General features: G+C 28.4%; 1 protein-coding gene across 1 annotated transcript in view; it reads right to left on the reverse strand.

Annotated features, from left to right (window-relative positions):
• LOC107457233 (maestro heat like repeat family protein c11.1) overlaps window positions 1-15,955 on the reverse strand; it is a gene marked incomplete in the record, with an annotated part of 83,214 nt that overhangs the window by 31,717 nt on the left and 35,542 nt on the right. Inside the window, 8 exon segments of the mRNA XM_071178017.1 lie at window positions 1,406-1,510; window positions 4,136-4,370; window positions 6,084-6,286; window positions 6,598-6,750; window positions 6,838-6,954; window positions 9,924-10,043; window positions 12,799-12,959; window positions 14,670-14,852. Coding sequence (XP_071034118.1) covers window positions 1,406-1,510; window positions 4,136-4,370; window positions 6,084-6,286; window positions 6,598-6,750; window positions 6,838-6,954; window positions 9,924-10,043; window positions 12,799-12,959; window positions 14,670-14,852 — 1,277 coding nt within the window.

Consider the following 15,955-nt stretch of genomic DNA (forward strand, 5'->3'; position numbering starts at 1 on the left):
CGCTCATTTTCACTGGCCCACTTATATGTTTTAATTAGATTTTATTTATTTTTTTAAAGTGCCGAAATGTTACGAAAATTACATAATGTTACAAATTACAAACTTGAATGACAAATTACAAAAAAAAATGTTTAGTGTTCACATTCATGAAGAAATATACAGTGTGAGGCAAAAAAACAAAACGAAAAATCAAAACTGCCGATCAACATTTCACATCGATTGCTGGTCCAAGGTATAATTTGTGGGGATAGTATTTATCAACTGTGTCAACCTTCATATTAAGTTAACATGTCTTATATACTAGTGAATTGGAATTACATTTNCAAAAGAAGGACAGCTTGGAAAAAACTACTGGAGAAGGCCAAGGCCCATCCTGGGCTGTCGAGCCAGTGAGGAAGGAAGGAAGTAGTGGCAGATACACACTACAGTACTTCCCCACCAAAATTATATCTATGATGCAATCCGATGAACGTATACCCCTAGTCGATCCATGGACGTTTTGTGAGAAGACGGGAGAGCTGTATTAAGGTCACCGTACTTTATTTAGTGCTGATTGTGAGAGCTGTATTAAGTTCACAGTCGTAGTCTCCCCTATGTTGCCATTAGTAGTCAAGTGAATCTGTTGTGTGTGATCGAAACTGGGTAGCAACAGGAGCAGGTGTGGATAATGTCACAGTCACAAGTAGCAAGTTGAATGTGGACCAACTGTTGAATGTGGACCATCTATAACAGCAGACTTGTTCAAATCATAGTGGACGTTTCTGCTAAGGTAGGTGTGTTCACATTACATTCGGGTCACCAATGTGGGGATGGTAGATATCAACAATGTCAACCTTCATCTATGAAAAGGTACCCCCTCATAGGGGGGTCGAGTTAACATATCCTGTATACTAGGGAATTGAAATTACATTTCTGTAGTGGTAGATACACCACAATAATTAAATTAATACTATATATATATACATTAAATTTATATAATATATACATTAAATTTATATAATATTAACATTAAATTTATACAATATATATTGCATTAATTAATAAAATTAAATTCCGAACTAATTTAATATTGAAAGAAAAGTTTGTTATTCATGTGTTTAAATTCAAATGTTCAGAAAAATGAATTTCAATTTGGGTACTTTAAGTTCCTTAAAATTGTGTGTTAAAAGTAACAGTGAAAATCAACTTTGAGTGTGAAACAATGAAAATAACTTAAAAATAACAAATATATTTGCTCTAAACTAATTAATGTTCTTATTCAATGCTCACTAAAAGGCCTGAGAAAAGCATTTCAAGCCTTAATTGTAATTCATAGGCATATTTCATTTGTACTTTAAACTAATTTGACTTTCTCTGTTTCGATCTATAAATTGTTCTTATTCAATAATATTTAAACGGAAATTACGTCGCCACTGCTTGCTTCTGCATAACATCTGAGAAGGTGCAAAGTTGAGTGCAGGCAGCGTTCTCTTTCCACAGCATTTTTTGACATCATCCAAGGGTGAAGATTCTATGGGGGGAAAATATAGTTATTGCAAAATGTAAAAATATATACTTTACAAGTTTAGAGGTAAAGTAATTTTTTAAAGTGTGCCCTTCAGTAAATGGATTAGTTATTAACAGATCTATTATATTTGTTATATTTAAACCGTTCAGATAAAAAACCTAATTCTAGGTATTTATTAGTTATAGGGACCATGAAGCCAAATTCTACAACACATAGGAACAATCTCAATATCTGGTTTGTACAAGTGTATCAAATATAACAATGCCATCATTAATGATAAGAACACGCAATCAATATTATAATACCATGATCATTATTAGTAGCTATAACTATGGAATACGACGACATTATGGTTATTATTGATAACATAATCAAAAATATAACGTTGTGAATATTACATACATCAATAATTATTAAATTATTGTGAGAGCAAATAAATTTTATTTGGATAACAAACATAATGACCAATGAAAAAAATAATACAAACTAGTTCAAGTTGAAAAAATATTACTGTAAACCGGGGCGAGTCTACCCATTTTTTCAGTTTGTCAACTTTCAAGTGGTCAAACTTTTGTAAATATTAAAGAAAAAAGGCTTTTAATAGGTGCTTCGGAATCGCTATTTATCCCTCTTTAAAGCTGTGAAATCGATTTTAGAAAATATTAACAGTTACGCTGTTACTGTATATTTTTATAGAACTGCTGACAAATCTCTCGTATGGGGCGAGTCTACCCATTCTACTAAAATGAATGTTAACATTGTAAATAATCAAATTTTACTATTAAATTGTTATTTTAGTTACTATATAGGATATTTATGAAGTAAAATTCATAACTTTATTATATATTCCATTTTTTTATTCATAAAATAACACAAATTGAGTATTTGATCGATTATCACATTTTGATCACAGTTTTGTTTTTATAATCATTAACATTATAAAATAACATTTTTTTCTGATTATTGTTGATAAAAATAAATTAAAATTAATATAAATTTACAATTAAATAATTAATAAATAATAATAATTAAAGATTATTAACAAAATCGAAATTCAAACATTGGGAATCATGAAAAATCCTTTTCCCATTCTTTTGGGAGGTAATAATAATTTATAAATAATAATTTATTTAACTTGCATTAAATAAAAAAAGTTAATTTTGTAATATAAAAATTGAAAAAATAGGTAAAATAAACATATTTTATATTTACATTTATATTTAACCTATAAATTTTCTTATTAATGATAAATTTATCAATGCAGAATTAAAATAATATACTCAAATTCATTTAAAATGACTTAATTTTAATATAAACAAAGTTCTAAATTATATTATTATGCTTTATTAAAACTAAATACGAATGGGTAGACTCGCCCCGCGAATTCTGGCTTTTTGTTTACAACAGCAAAACTTACATTCTTTTTGTTTTTTTTCATATAAAATTAATGTAATCTTAGTCTTAGATAAGTTTATCACTTAACCAAAGTGAAAATAGTAATAATAATAATATACTTACGGAGCACCAACTAAAAGTTTGCTGATTTTCAATACAAATCTCTCAAAAGACGTTTGAACAGGTCGGTTAAAAAGACACCAAATAAATAAAAACGGATCAAACTACTACAGTGCCATCTTCTGTAGAGTCTAAACTAAGTCCTCCGTCGGTAAAATTTCTTTTATTTGCAATTCAAAATAGTGAAAATTAAATAAAACTAAAATGGGTTGATTTGCCCCTGGATGGGTAGACTCACCCCGGTTTATGGTATGTCAATATATTATAATTATATATATTACGTCAATATATTGGAATATTAAAAAATACACTTATTCGTTTCAGAGACCAATATTTGTGGCAGTGACAGCTTGGAAAAGCAGTACTTGAAAAATATCACGCTATTCTATCAAAATATCATACTAAACTTAAATATCAATACATTTTTGTGAATACATTGCGATATTAAAATTCATATTTTTCAGTTTTTTAATATTCGTGTCGACGAGAACTGGGAAAATGAGTCACCAACATATTGTCACTATAACCTAGGGGTGCACAACCTTTAAAAATGAAGGGCCACTTGCACAGCAGTGGGTAGATTAACGAAGGGCCACACTAGTCATGTTAGAAGCAAATATGATAATTTAAATTTTAGTGTTCTAAACACTAAGTTTCTTTATCAGTAAACCTAATAACAAATTAGCAGAAAATTAAGTATTTTTAATTGTTTGAATTTATTTAAAAATAAAAAAATATATATAATTAATGTAATAAATAATATAATAGTATAATAATAAATTATATCTCTCCCTCTTTATATATATATATATATATAACTTTAGAACTAACTGAGTGAAAGTGCAAAAGAAAATATACATGTTTTCTAGAGTAATATAAATTTAAATTGAATATTTTTATTGAAAGAAATTTATAATGTTTAAACAATAACTAAAAATTGAAAAAAATATTAAAAAATGAAATGCAATATTTTTTTAAAAACAATTTATTGCGTTTAAAAGCTCCCTCGGGCCGCAAGTCAACAGTTGACGGGCCGCATGAGGCCTGTGGTCCGCAGGTTGAGCACCCCTACTATAACCAATAAATACCTTATTCTGAAATAATAATCTTTACTTGTATGATAGAAACTAAGTTTGTGTAGCTCCTTTCTTTTAGTAACAGTTTTTGAAGAAAAAAGTTGAGTGCATCCACAGTGGATATGAGCAGCAGATCAAAATCTAGAGTGGGGTCAAGTCCTTCTTCTTTCGGTTTCTCAAGAAGATAATCTCGGGGCAGGGAATAAACGGTGGTCACCGCCACTTGAATGATACTACGCTTCTCTTCTTCACTCAGAGTCGGATCTAAAGCACTACAGATGACCATCAAGGATTTAACAACAAGAGAAATAAGTGTCATATTTTTGTTACAAGGTATCTGCCAAATTTTAGATTTTCAAATCCATGGCTTTTCATGACTAATTCCAAGAATTTTTCATGACTTACCGAAGTTACTATTTTCTCCGACAGAAACACAGCAATAAATTTAAAAAAGCATTATAATAACATTCATTGAAATGATAGGTATAACCAAAACAGTTACACTCTGCATCTTGATATTTATAGATTTTAAATTTCAAAAACAGAGTAAAGAAAGAGTTGAAGCAATAAAATAGCTGAAAGAAATACAAAAGCAAATAATTTTTTGTCTTTTCTTCTGCAGAATTGTATTCTAAAGATACTTTTCTTGTTCATCGGAAAGGAAAGAAATACTCCTGATTTTTCTGTTCTCATTTTAGAATGAAAAAATAAATAATAATAAAAATTCTGAAATCACAGAAATTTAAAAGATAAATCACTCTAGAAATGATGTTTTTTCTTCAATTTTTTTAAACAACACCATCATTTTAACATGATAATAACATTTTATATTTTAATAAATTATGACTATGAGTGGGAATTTTGTTACAAATCCAAATATTCAAAACACCATGAAATTGGGGAGCGGCTAAATTCCATATAATAAATTTGATTATTCGGCGACCTAAATCCACGACTTTCCATGATTTTTTTTTTTTAAATATTTAAAATCGCGACATTTCATGAAAAATTTTGTTCAATAACTAAATTCATGACTTTCCAGTTGCACAGACACACTGTAGTTATCAAGACACAAAATTAAAATATCGCGTATCAATCGCGTATCAAAATTAAAATATCGCAAATCATAATTCTTTACGCGGAACCCATTTTTTAAAAAATTTTAGCATTTTGACATTTCTTTTATACAGCTGCCAGAATAAAAAGGAAATAATCTGTAAATATTTTTTTATAAATTTTATGCTAACTACTAAACAGCACTGTAATTATCTTTTTTTCCCCCACTCACATTAGGGTCTCTCGAGCACTAAAATTACAATTAAGGATTTAACAGGATTAATCATAATCAATCAGTTCAATTGTTTAGAAATAGAAATAAAATGTTTTTTTTTAATATAATTTTTGAGTTCCAACTTTAGTTCAGTCCATTCTACTTTAGACTTACTTCTAGCTTCAAGGTGGAGGAAAAATTTTTTATGTAATTTGTTAACTATAAAGATACTTGTAACAATATCTAAATACTAAGTTCAGAATAATGAATTAAGAAAGAGATTTTTATGAAAAAATAACTANAAAATTTTTTATGTAATTTGTTAACTATAAAGATACTTGTAACAATATCTAAATTCTAACTTCAGAATAATGAATTAAGAAAGAGATTTTCACATAGAAATAACAAAAAAATGTAATGTTATTTGTTAATTAAAATGATACTTGTAACAATAACTAAACACTAAGTTCAGAATAATGAATTAAGATAGCAATAACTAAATATTAAGCATGTCAGAACACAAACGTCTTTATTATTGACGATAGATGAACTGAACTTCAATTCACTAACTGGGAGTTTGCTTACAAGGTATTACCTAAAAACAATAAGAAGTAATGATGTTCCGGATGTCACACGACACTTGTCAAGGGTTTTATACACATACAAGGACACACATTATATTTTAAATTATAAAATGGAACCATGGAAAGGATACACAAGACTGGCAGATGCTTTCAAAGCTAAGGAACGAATATTACTAGTCAGAGAGAGAGTAGCTTCCGACTTAAGTATTGCCTTTACAAGATTCAGAAGTTCAGATCTTGATCGAAATTCAAAAGATTCTTGAAGATGATCGGGATGAATTGCATCAGCAATCAACTTGATTGTTTCTAACATGCTTTGCTTCACCAAATGATCCTGAAAATAAATGTAATTTATTAAAAAAAGAACAAATTATTGAAATTGAGCAACCCATAATAGACTCCCATAATTGAGTTTTCTGTAATTGAGAATCCCGTAATGACTTTCCAGGTGTGCAGATATCATGAATGTACTAATATTTATATGAGTTTGAACAAAAAGTTTTCAGAAAAGTTGAAAGAAAAAATATTTTCTTAAAACAGTAACAACATATTTAAAAAATGCAACATTTTTCAAATCTTTTAAAAAGTATACAAGAATTTATGAAAAAAGGTAATAAAAAAAAACATATGACTAAGTTAAATTACTTTAGAGGATTGGTAGAAACTAGCCACACTTCTTAGAATCGGTGTTTCTATTCTGGTAAGCAGTATTGGAATGGGACCATTTGTAGTTACATAACCGTAGCAAAGTATAATAGTTGCCTTTAGCTTATCATGATCTGTATCACCGGTAAATTCCTAAAACAATAAAATAGGTACTTTAGCAGAGTATGAAAAATATAAATTTCAAAATTATGACAATATTTAAAAATAAACATATTTTACCTTGATAAAACCTAAAAATCCAGCATTTTTCTTGTCATCTTTAGCGACTTTTTCAAGTTTCACAAGAACAGCATCCAAATGTGTGGATCCGCAATAGCCGACACACATAGCACAACCCTAAGTAAAAGTTTCATTGATTTAAGTTACATTAATGTGAATAAAGAAACTCAATATCTATAACAGGAAAAACAAACTTGTTAAGTGAATACTAAGTTTCATGAGTTGTAAACATTGTGTTGGATCATAAACACTTTCGTCATAGATAGTAAGAAATTAACTCAGAACATGCAAATTGTGTTGAATTAAAAACATAATTTATATCTTAAAATGTGAACAAGAAAGTTTTATGAATCTACCTAAATAAATAAAGTGAGTGCAAAAATATTAGTTTGTACGTCAAAGTGTAGAAATCAGATGTTGAATTAATAACATAATTCAGAGGTGATTCTGAGCCCAACTCAAAAAATTTCTTGAGTAAAATCATTAATGACGCATTTCAAAAAATTAATGTCTATATAAATTTAAATCATTGATATTTTCAAAACATGAAATTCTAAATAAATTATATGCAGCATAATTTAAATGAATAATTATGTATAAGTTTGATTTTATCTCAAATTACATTTATTATTCTATCAGAAAAAGTATTTACAAATGAAAGAGATGCCAAGTATAAATTCTAGTTCTAATAATTTTAAATAAAATATACAAGAATTTTTATTTATGAATGTGATCGATGATTTCTTGTAACATCTGGACGATGGATTTCTAGAAACTTCCGGATCAAGGCGAGCGAAAAATACGGAAGTCAGGATTTTTCTGGAGCACAATAATCTCTGCATAATTTATGTCTTAAAATGTGAAGAGGAAAGTTTTATAAGTTCCAAATAATTGTTGGCAAATTTCTGTGTTGAAAGCATGCTAATAGAAATTCATTCAGAACATGTTAAATAATTAACATAATTTTTGTCCTAATGCAAAAAGAATCTTTATCTCTCAGAAGCACGTTTCATTTCATTTAAATGTTAAGAGGTGAATTATATAGGATAAAAGAAAAATCTTCCCCTAATAAATTAAGTGTGAGCAAAAATATTAGTTTGTAAGTCAAAGTGCAGAAATCACACTGCGTAAGGATAGAAATCAGATTAAGAAGGGTGATCCAAAAGAATGGCTAAAAATGGTTTAACTGGTTACCATTTATAGTTACCTTAAATTACCTAGGTAATTTGTACAGGATAGCCTGATTGGTAGGACACTAGACTGACGTTTGTGAGAACGAGAGTTCGAATCCAGCCAGTCAAAGTCCTTGTGTAGTAAATGGTGACAGGTGCAAGTTAAATCTGTTGGGTCACCAAGTCCACTATGTTCCCCTAACAAATTATAACTCTGGAGGTACTGAATTGGAGATTGATCTTTCTCTGGTTCAGGTCAAAATTCCAATTTGTGGATGAATGAAAGATTGTGTGAATGGGTCCTCCTTATAAACGGATGTGGCAGAAGTCGAAATCTTGGCCACAGATAGCCTCCCCCCCCCACCCAATGCATTAATGGCCGACGACGACAACAACAATCTTCAAACTACTTAGGTAATCTTGTTTTTATCTGCTAAGCACTTGTTAAAGTGAAAATAACATCTATGTTGGAATAACAGCAATGTTTCTGTATGCTCAAACTAACATTATTTATTTATTTTCTCTATCCAAAGCTTACAATCAAATAATCTACACATTGGTTCATAGAATTAATCCTCAATAATTTTTATAACTGTAATATAAAGAATCAAACAGATTAAAATATTAGCAAAATTACCATGTTATTACAATTAATGTTATTACAATTAGCAAAATTAGAATAATGTTAATTATTTTTTTTTTCAATATCTAAAGAATCAAGAAAATAAATACAATCAAACGATCAACAAATTTATTTTTAGATTGAGAGGAACTAACTTTTGAATTTTAACGATGGAAAACCGTTAATATGCACATTACCCTGGTCAATTGCAAAAAATTCTTGATTCTGCATTTTAATGAATTATTTACAGATTAGCCAGACAATGTATGCAGTAATAGCTTTCGAGCTTTAGACTAATATAAATATATATACAGTGGAAACCGTTTAAGAAGTTTTCCTGCCTAAGAAGTAATTTTTTAAAAAAAACAAATACCATAATGTTAAATTTACCTTTATAATAATAAGTTTTTTTCCCGTTTAAGAAGTTTCCAATCCCTTCCAGTTTTCGATTTTTTTTAAAACTTTATATTTGAAATGACTTATCAAGTTTTAACTTTCTGTCACAAAAACAGGTACTTGAAGGATGCAAAATTAACAAAGACCACTGACCATTACCCTCATCCATTACAAAAAAAGGGAACTTATAGGGAACAGGCGTGAGCAAAAAAATTTGACCCTTATAGCTGAACAATGAAACTGATAAGAATGTAAGGAATAGCTTGAACATTGTGTTCACCTTAAATGAAAATCAAGAAGCCTGATGACTCATGCAATGCTCTATTCTCCCCCCTACCCATTCAATGACTGAAGCAAAAGACATTTAACAGCATTTCTTTGGAAATTTTCTTAGTGTGGTGGTTAATTTTGATTTTCATCTTAAATATTGTAGGAAAAAAATTGATTTTTGATGAAAATGTCCTGTAAAGAAAGTTTGATGAAATGTACTGTCCTGTAAATGTAAAGCACTATATATTGAGGATAAAGGAAGAATTTTAAAAGCTGTTGACAGCCATTCGCAATTCAGAAGGGTTCAAATAACATTTTATAAAATAAAAAATAAGGTAGGTAACTTTGTTTTTATTTACTAGCAATTCGTTTCTAAATGAATAGTAAAATTTAATAATTATTCCATTACGCAAATTCTGAAATATAAGTTATACAGTTTCAAAATTTTTTAGTTCTTACTGTGTGCGTTTTTAAACTTCACTCTTTAAGAAGTTTTCCCGTTTAATAAGTCATTTCTTTCCACTCTCTTGAAAAAACTTTTAAGCGGGTTCCACTGTATATATATATATTTATANATAAAACAATTATTTTTAGTATTAAGGAATATTGATGCTGTTGAAACATACTTTCTGTTCTATGGGAATGGAGTGATTTATATTCTGAAAAATGATGTCCAGGGAATCATTTATAAAGTTCTTGCTGCTCACTTTTTTCAAAACTAATCCAAGAATTTTCAACAGCATGTACTAAAAATGAAGAAAAAGGCATTACTGATAGTAACACAAGAAAGACACAACACAAAATATATATTTATATAAAATTAACATGAAATCAAATTGACATTAAAACTAAAATCAGAGAGCATTATTTTTATAATAAGTGTTTGCTACTTAGTGCTACCAGTTTGGTCATCCTCACAAGATCTGCAGCAAGGAACTCATTGCATTGGAAACTCATTGTTTTGCCATGTAAAGAATCCCATTGCTATGTAAAGAATTTAGGTCATATGAAATTTCATTGATTTAAAATAGTTTTGTTACTTTAAATCTTTAGTTAAATTTAATTAAGTTAAATTCATGGTCATTTACAGTTTTGAAATTTAATAAATTGCATTACTATAACAATGAAATTTAAAATAATGTATAATAATTGCGATTATTTGCTTGATTTTAGAATTACACTGCAATGATTTTTTAAAATGAAGTTACTCAGGAAAGCTCTAGTATTTATTTACAATCCTTAAAACTTAGAAAATGTTCTACAAAGCATTAACAAAACTTCTAAAAACTTTGATAAAAAAAAAAAATAAAAAAAAACAGTGTACTACAACCTAGAATTTACTGAATAGTAGCATTTGTCGAATTCCTCTCTTTTTAGTAACATATCTATCAAAAATTAAAATAAATAAATATATAAAGATTAAACTAATAAAAAGAGAAAAGCAAAATTGCATTACAAGAATGACTTGTGATCACTGTTTTATAAATAATAATAAAAAAGTAACAAATGATGTTTTTACAAAAATGTTAGGGATAATATAAGTTTTTTTCAAATCATTCACCAACTAGCACCTGATACACCTACAATAGTTTCAATTAGCATATCAGAACAGTTTAAAAAACATATCTTAATTTATATTTATTAACAGATTAGTTAAATGGATTAGAGTTTTATTGTTTAAAATTATCCTAATGTAAGTTGTAACAAAAGCCTCATTTTATTCCCAGGCAAAACAATGAAACTGTTTATGGATTAACCGTTTAACTGGATCAGAAAACCAATCTCCCTTAAGTTATTCTACATGAAAAAAGTGCATAGCAGGGTTTCTCATGATAAAATAAAAGATATTAATAAGTTTGAAGTTCGCGATAAATGGATGATATCATGACTATTACAACAATTGGATGACGTTTTTATTTCTAGAACAAAATAAAAGTTCTTCAGTTATGCTGCAACAATAAAAGAATGCAGCTCTTGTTTACTACAAATCTATCACACACTTTCATTTTCCTTCATGACAACTTATTATAAAATCAACATTTCCTGGTAACAATGATATCAAAAAGTATTGCACTTGATTTTATTTTAATTTAGCTAAACCTTGTTAAGGTTGGAAATTTGTAGTTCAAACATTCCAGTTGTGGTTATTTCAGCCTTTCAAAAAGTACAGAGCTACAGTCAACAACCTGTGAGTAATAGTGGCCAATTCTGGATACACAATTTATAGTTGTCTATTTATTAAATAATAAAAGAAAACAGGGTATATATGACTATTTCATACATAGAGTTTTATTATTTGAATATTAAATGTGAGAATTTGCTCATAGCAAGCTCGCTATACTGACAATTTCATCTCCTATTAACAACTGTCCAGGGTTGTGGTTTTGGATGTCCTAAACTGGTTTTGGACAGGACACCTGGGTTTTACTGTCTTAAACTGACTAAAAGTGTCGTAAAGTGTTAAAAACCTTGAACCTTGGGTAAAATGGCGAAAGGTAAAAATCCTATATGTGTAACCATTGTACGCATAAATAATTGCATAGAGTAATAAATATTTGATGCTTTGATACAATTTGCTTTAACTTAATAAAAGGAAAATAATATGATAAAATGGGAAAAGATTTTTAACTTTTGAAGCTCCACATTTCATTGAACAACAAAAGTGAATACCTAATCCTTTAACAGGGTTGCCACTCAAATATAGAAAAAAAATTCCCTGTGTTTTCCCTGTACATATTATACACAATATATTAAGGGGAAAAAGCAATTACTGTGCTCTTGTGTGAGCTATATTGGGCTAACTATATTTATTAGTTATAATGGCTGAGTAAACAGCTGAGCATACCTAAATAATGTTATAGCATATGAAATAGTTTAGTAAAACTGAAATATTATGGTTAAATATCCCATAAATTAGATTATGCTAGATTACGCTTTGAGTGGTCACCATTTTTTAAAAGACCGAAACAAGAAACAAAATTCCCTGCATTTTCCCTGTTATTTTATGTGATTTTTAAATTCCCTGTATTTTCCAGGTTTACCCTGTTCTCCCTGTGGAGTGGCAACCCTGTTTAAATATGAATAAATATACTTTTAATACAGATAAATTATGTTTTTGCGAGAGTAATGCTATATTGCGAGAGTAATGCATTATTAAACTGTTTTAATAAAAGAATAACTTGTCTTCAATTTGTTTCTTGTTCAAAAATTAAGCTTTTATTTTTCCCAATATTTCTAAAAAACAGTGACATAATTTGAATAAAATGGTTTTGTACAAAGAGGTTTTGGACAGGATGATTTAAACTGTGGATTAATCCATTTTATCTTAAAACTAGCCAACTCTGCAACTGTCACTATAATAGACTTTTACAGTACTCAAGATTTTGAAACTAGCTGAATTTAGCAAGTTCAGGAGCTGATATGTGTGTCTAGACTATATATGTTGAATTGGAGTGGCTTTTACCATATTTTTGTATAACAATGCATTTTTTCTCCTCATACCTTATCATCAGAATTGCCTTCATATAGATGAAACTGAGATAAGAGTGCCTTTCCAAATGTTAATATCCATTCTTCCTTACCCACTTCATCAAGAGTTTGAATGGCAAAATCTATAACTTGATCTTCCCACACTTTCTGATCCCACTCAAGAGCATCAGATGCTAATTGAAAAAAAAGATCATGAAGTTTAAGGTGTACTCGATTATAGACTTTGAATGGTACAAGAATTTAAAATGACTATATAACACCAAATACCTGTAATACCCTCGTGGCAGAATCACAGCGACACGGCGACTTTGTCGCAGAACGGTACAGAGTTTTTGCAGAAGGATTTTTCTTTTGAAAAGTAAAAGTGATTCTTTTGAAAGTGATTGGGCTGAATAGTCGTATTCCAATAATTCAACCAAAAATCGGGAAATGTTGAATATTCCGCGATGGAATACCAAAATTTTTTTAAATATAAAAACCCATTAATAAATATTCTTTTTGATACATACATAAGTTTAATCGTTATTGAAATACAATCAAAACTAAGTTATATTATTGGTAGGGGGCAAAGGGGAGGAAACTATAGTAGTTATCCACGAGAAACATAATATGAGATATATAAATAAAAAACAGACTAACAACTGTAAAAAAAAAACCAGACTAACAACTTTAAAAAAATAGACTAACAGCGGATTAAAAAAAAAACTAAAAATGTAAAGTTGAAAAAATTATTTTAGAAATTATTTTAAATCTAAGCATCTCAATTTCCCAATTACCGTATTATCAAGAAAAAGTGAAATAAAGAATAAAGTCTAATAGAAGCCTGCTTAAATGCCACACCATAATAAAAACGTCTACAAAACAAAAGTTTTTCTAAAAATGTAAAAAGCTAGATAGAAACTAGAACAAAAACTGTTCTCTATTCTTAAACAAAAAATTTAACTCTAAAAATCTCAATAATTATTTTTTTCAAAAAAACAGCCGTGTGAAAAAATGAAGTCTCAATTTAACTTTTTCACGTGGCTGTTTTTGTTAGAAAAAATTACGTTTAAAGATCGACGTTTATTAGAAACCCTTAAAAAATGCTGCATCATAATAAAACGTTGATAAAAAGAAAATTTAATAAAAAAGCAAAAGAGAAACAAAACAAAAAAATTTTCTAATTTCTTGAAAAAAAATTTTAATGTTGAAAATCACAGTTTTCTGTTACTGGTTAATTGAACAGTAAAAAATATAAAATCTATCAGAAACACTATTAAAATGCTGTCTTAATATAAAAATAAAAACACAGCAAAAATGAAATAAAAAAACCTTTTTTAATTGTTAAAATAAAAAGTGTAGGAAAAAATGACAAAATTGGTTTTCTTAAATGTAATTTAAAAAATCAGCACTATGAAACTTGTGGTTTAGTAATCTAGTTTCAAATCTAGAAATTTCGCTCCTCCATTTATCTTTTAGAACATAACTTTGAAATTCACGTGTAAGTTTTAGAACTTAACAAATATGTGTAAAAACTATTTCAAATAATGTATAGCAAAAAATATGATTTTAGAATATTCTTTATTAAATCTATTCAAATTTAATGAAAAAAAATTTCTCGAAGAATTCTTTTCCAAAAAATACATTGTCGAATAATTGGTCAAACATTTGCCCAACAGAATGTTCGTCAAAAGGGCTAAATATTGAATAGTTAATGATCATTACATCCCTATATTCAAGGTCACAAAACCAAATGATACTCAAACTCAACCTAAAGCATAAATAAGAAAAAGATGAAACAAACAACAAATACATTTATTGTTGGGGACATGCATTAAATAGAACAAAAAATTTCTAAAATTTTGTTCTAGAAATAATGTGTCATAAAAAGGGATAATTTTTACCTTCTAATAACTGAATCAGAAGAGGAATTTTTGAGTCCCACAAAGGCATTAATTTTTTATTAATTGCAGGAACTACTACTTTCATGAACTTGAGTATCTGCATTCCTCTTTCTCGATCTTCAGATGGGTATCCAATCAAAACAAGAAGTCTAGCCAGAAGAATCTGAGAAGATGTTATACCACCTAAAATGACACATTGATTATTTCTTATCTTAAAGGCAATACAACAAAAAATTTACTATTCAAATGTAAACTATACTATTTTGTACTTTTAAATGCTATATATATATATACACAGTGCACTCTCACTATTACGATATCCAACACAAATACAACTCCCTTCATTACGATAATATTTTGTGGTCCCGATGAACTTGTATATAAATTAATGTCATGCTCCTCGCAATATTACGATATTCTATGAAGCAATAAACCTCTGTAAAACTATTTTTTTTCCAAATTTCAACCTTATTTTCTCCATTTATTATTGGTTTTCAATTGTTGTAAAAAATCTTATTTTATCATCTTTTGCTGTTTTTTTCCATCTTTTCTGACAAGAGAAGATTCATTGCTGACCACCCCAAAAAATTCCATTCTTAGAATTGCTTCCCTTATCTCTTAAGAAGTCACAGATGTAACATTCCTATCTGATTTCATTTCCTTCGTGTCAAAACCTGATCATGAGTCATAAATGACCCCAAGCATCACATTAACACCTGAAAGAGAATTTTTTTTCTGTAGAAGGTGGGTGGAGCCCCATTCGCAAACGAAAATCATTTTTGTGCTTTGAACAAAATGCATACTTTGTTGGTTGACTTAACAGTCAGAAAAATGAATAAACAAACAAAAATATCGGATTATTTTCAATAAAAACAGTTTTCAACTATGTTTCCGATCTTATTTTATCTCAATTGTTTTTAATATTTAACCATAATTAACCTATCTGCAAATTAATATATAAATTTGTAATTAATACACATATATAACATTAAAATTAAAAAAAAAATCTTATTGTGTCCTCAAAGTATGTAGGGCCTCGATATAACACCAATATATCCCTCTACAACAATTTTTTTATTTGGTTTCAAAAGTATTGTTGTAGCGAGGTTTTACTGAGTATATATAGCATAAAATATAAATACAAAAAGAAAAACATGAAGAAAATTAAGAAAAACAATAAGTTTTATTTACTGTGCATAAGCTGCAAGTAAATAGAACTCATAAAGTAAGTTCAAAATGTAGAGCAAACATGGATAAAATTACAGAACAATGAAAAAGGGGGGGGG

The sequence above is a fragment of the Parasteatoda tepidariorum genome, chromosome 2, assembly GCF_043381705.1.
Source record: "Parasteatoda tepidariorum isolate YZ-2023 chromosome 2, CAS_Ptep_4.0, whole genome shotgun sequence".
Taxonomy (NCBI): domain Eukaryota; kingdom Metazoa; phylum Arthropoda; class Arachnida; order Araneae; family Theridiidae; genus Parasteatoda; species Parasteatoda tepidariorum.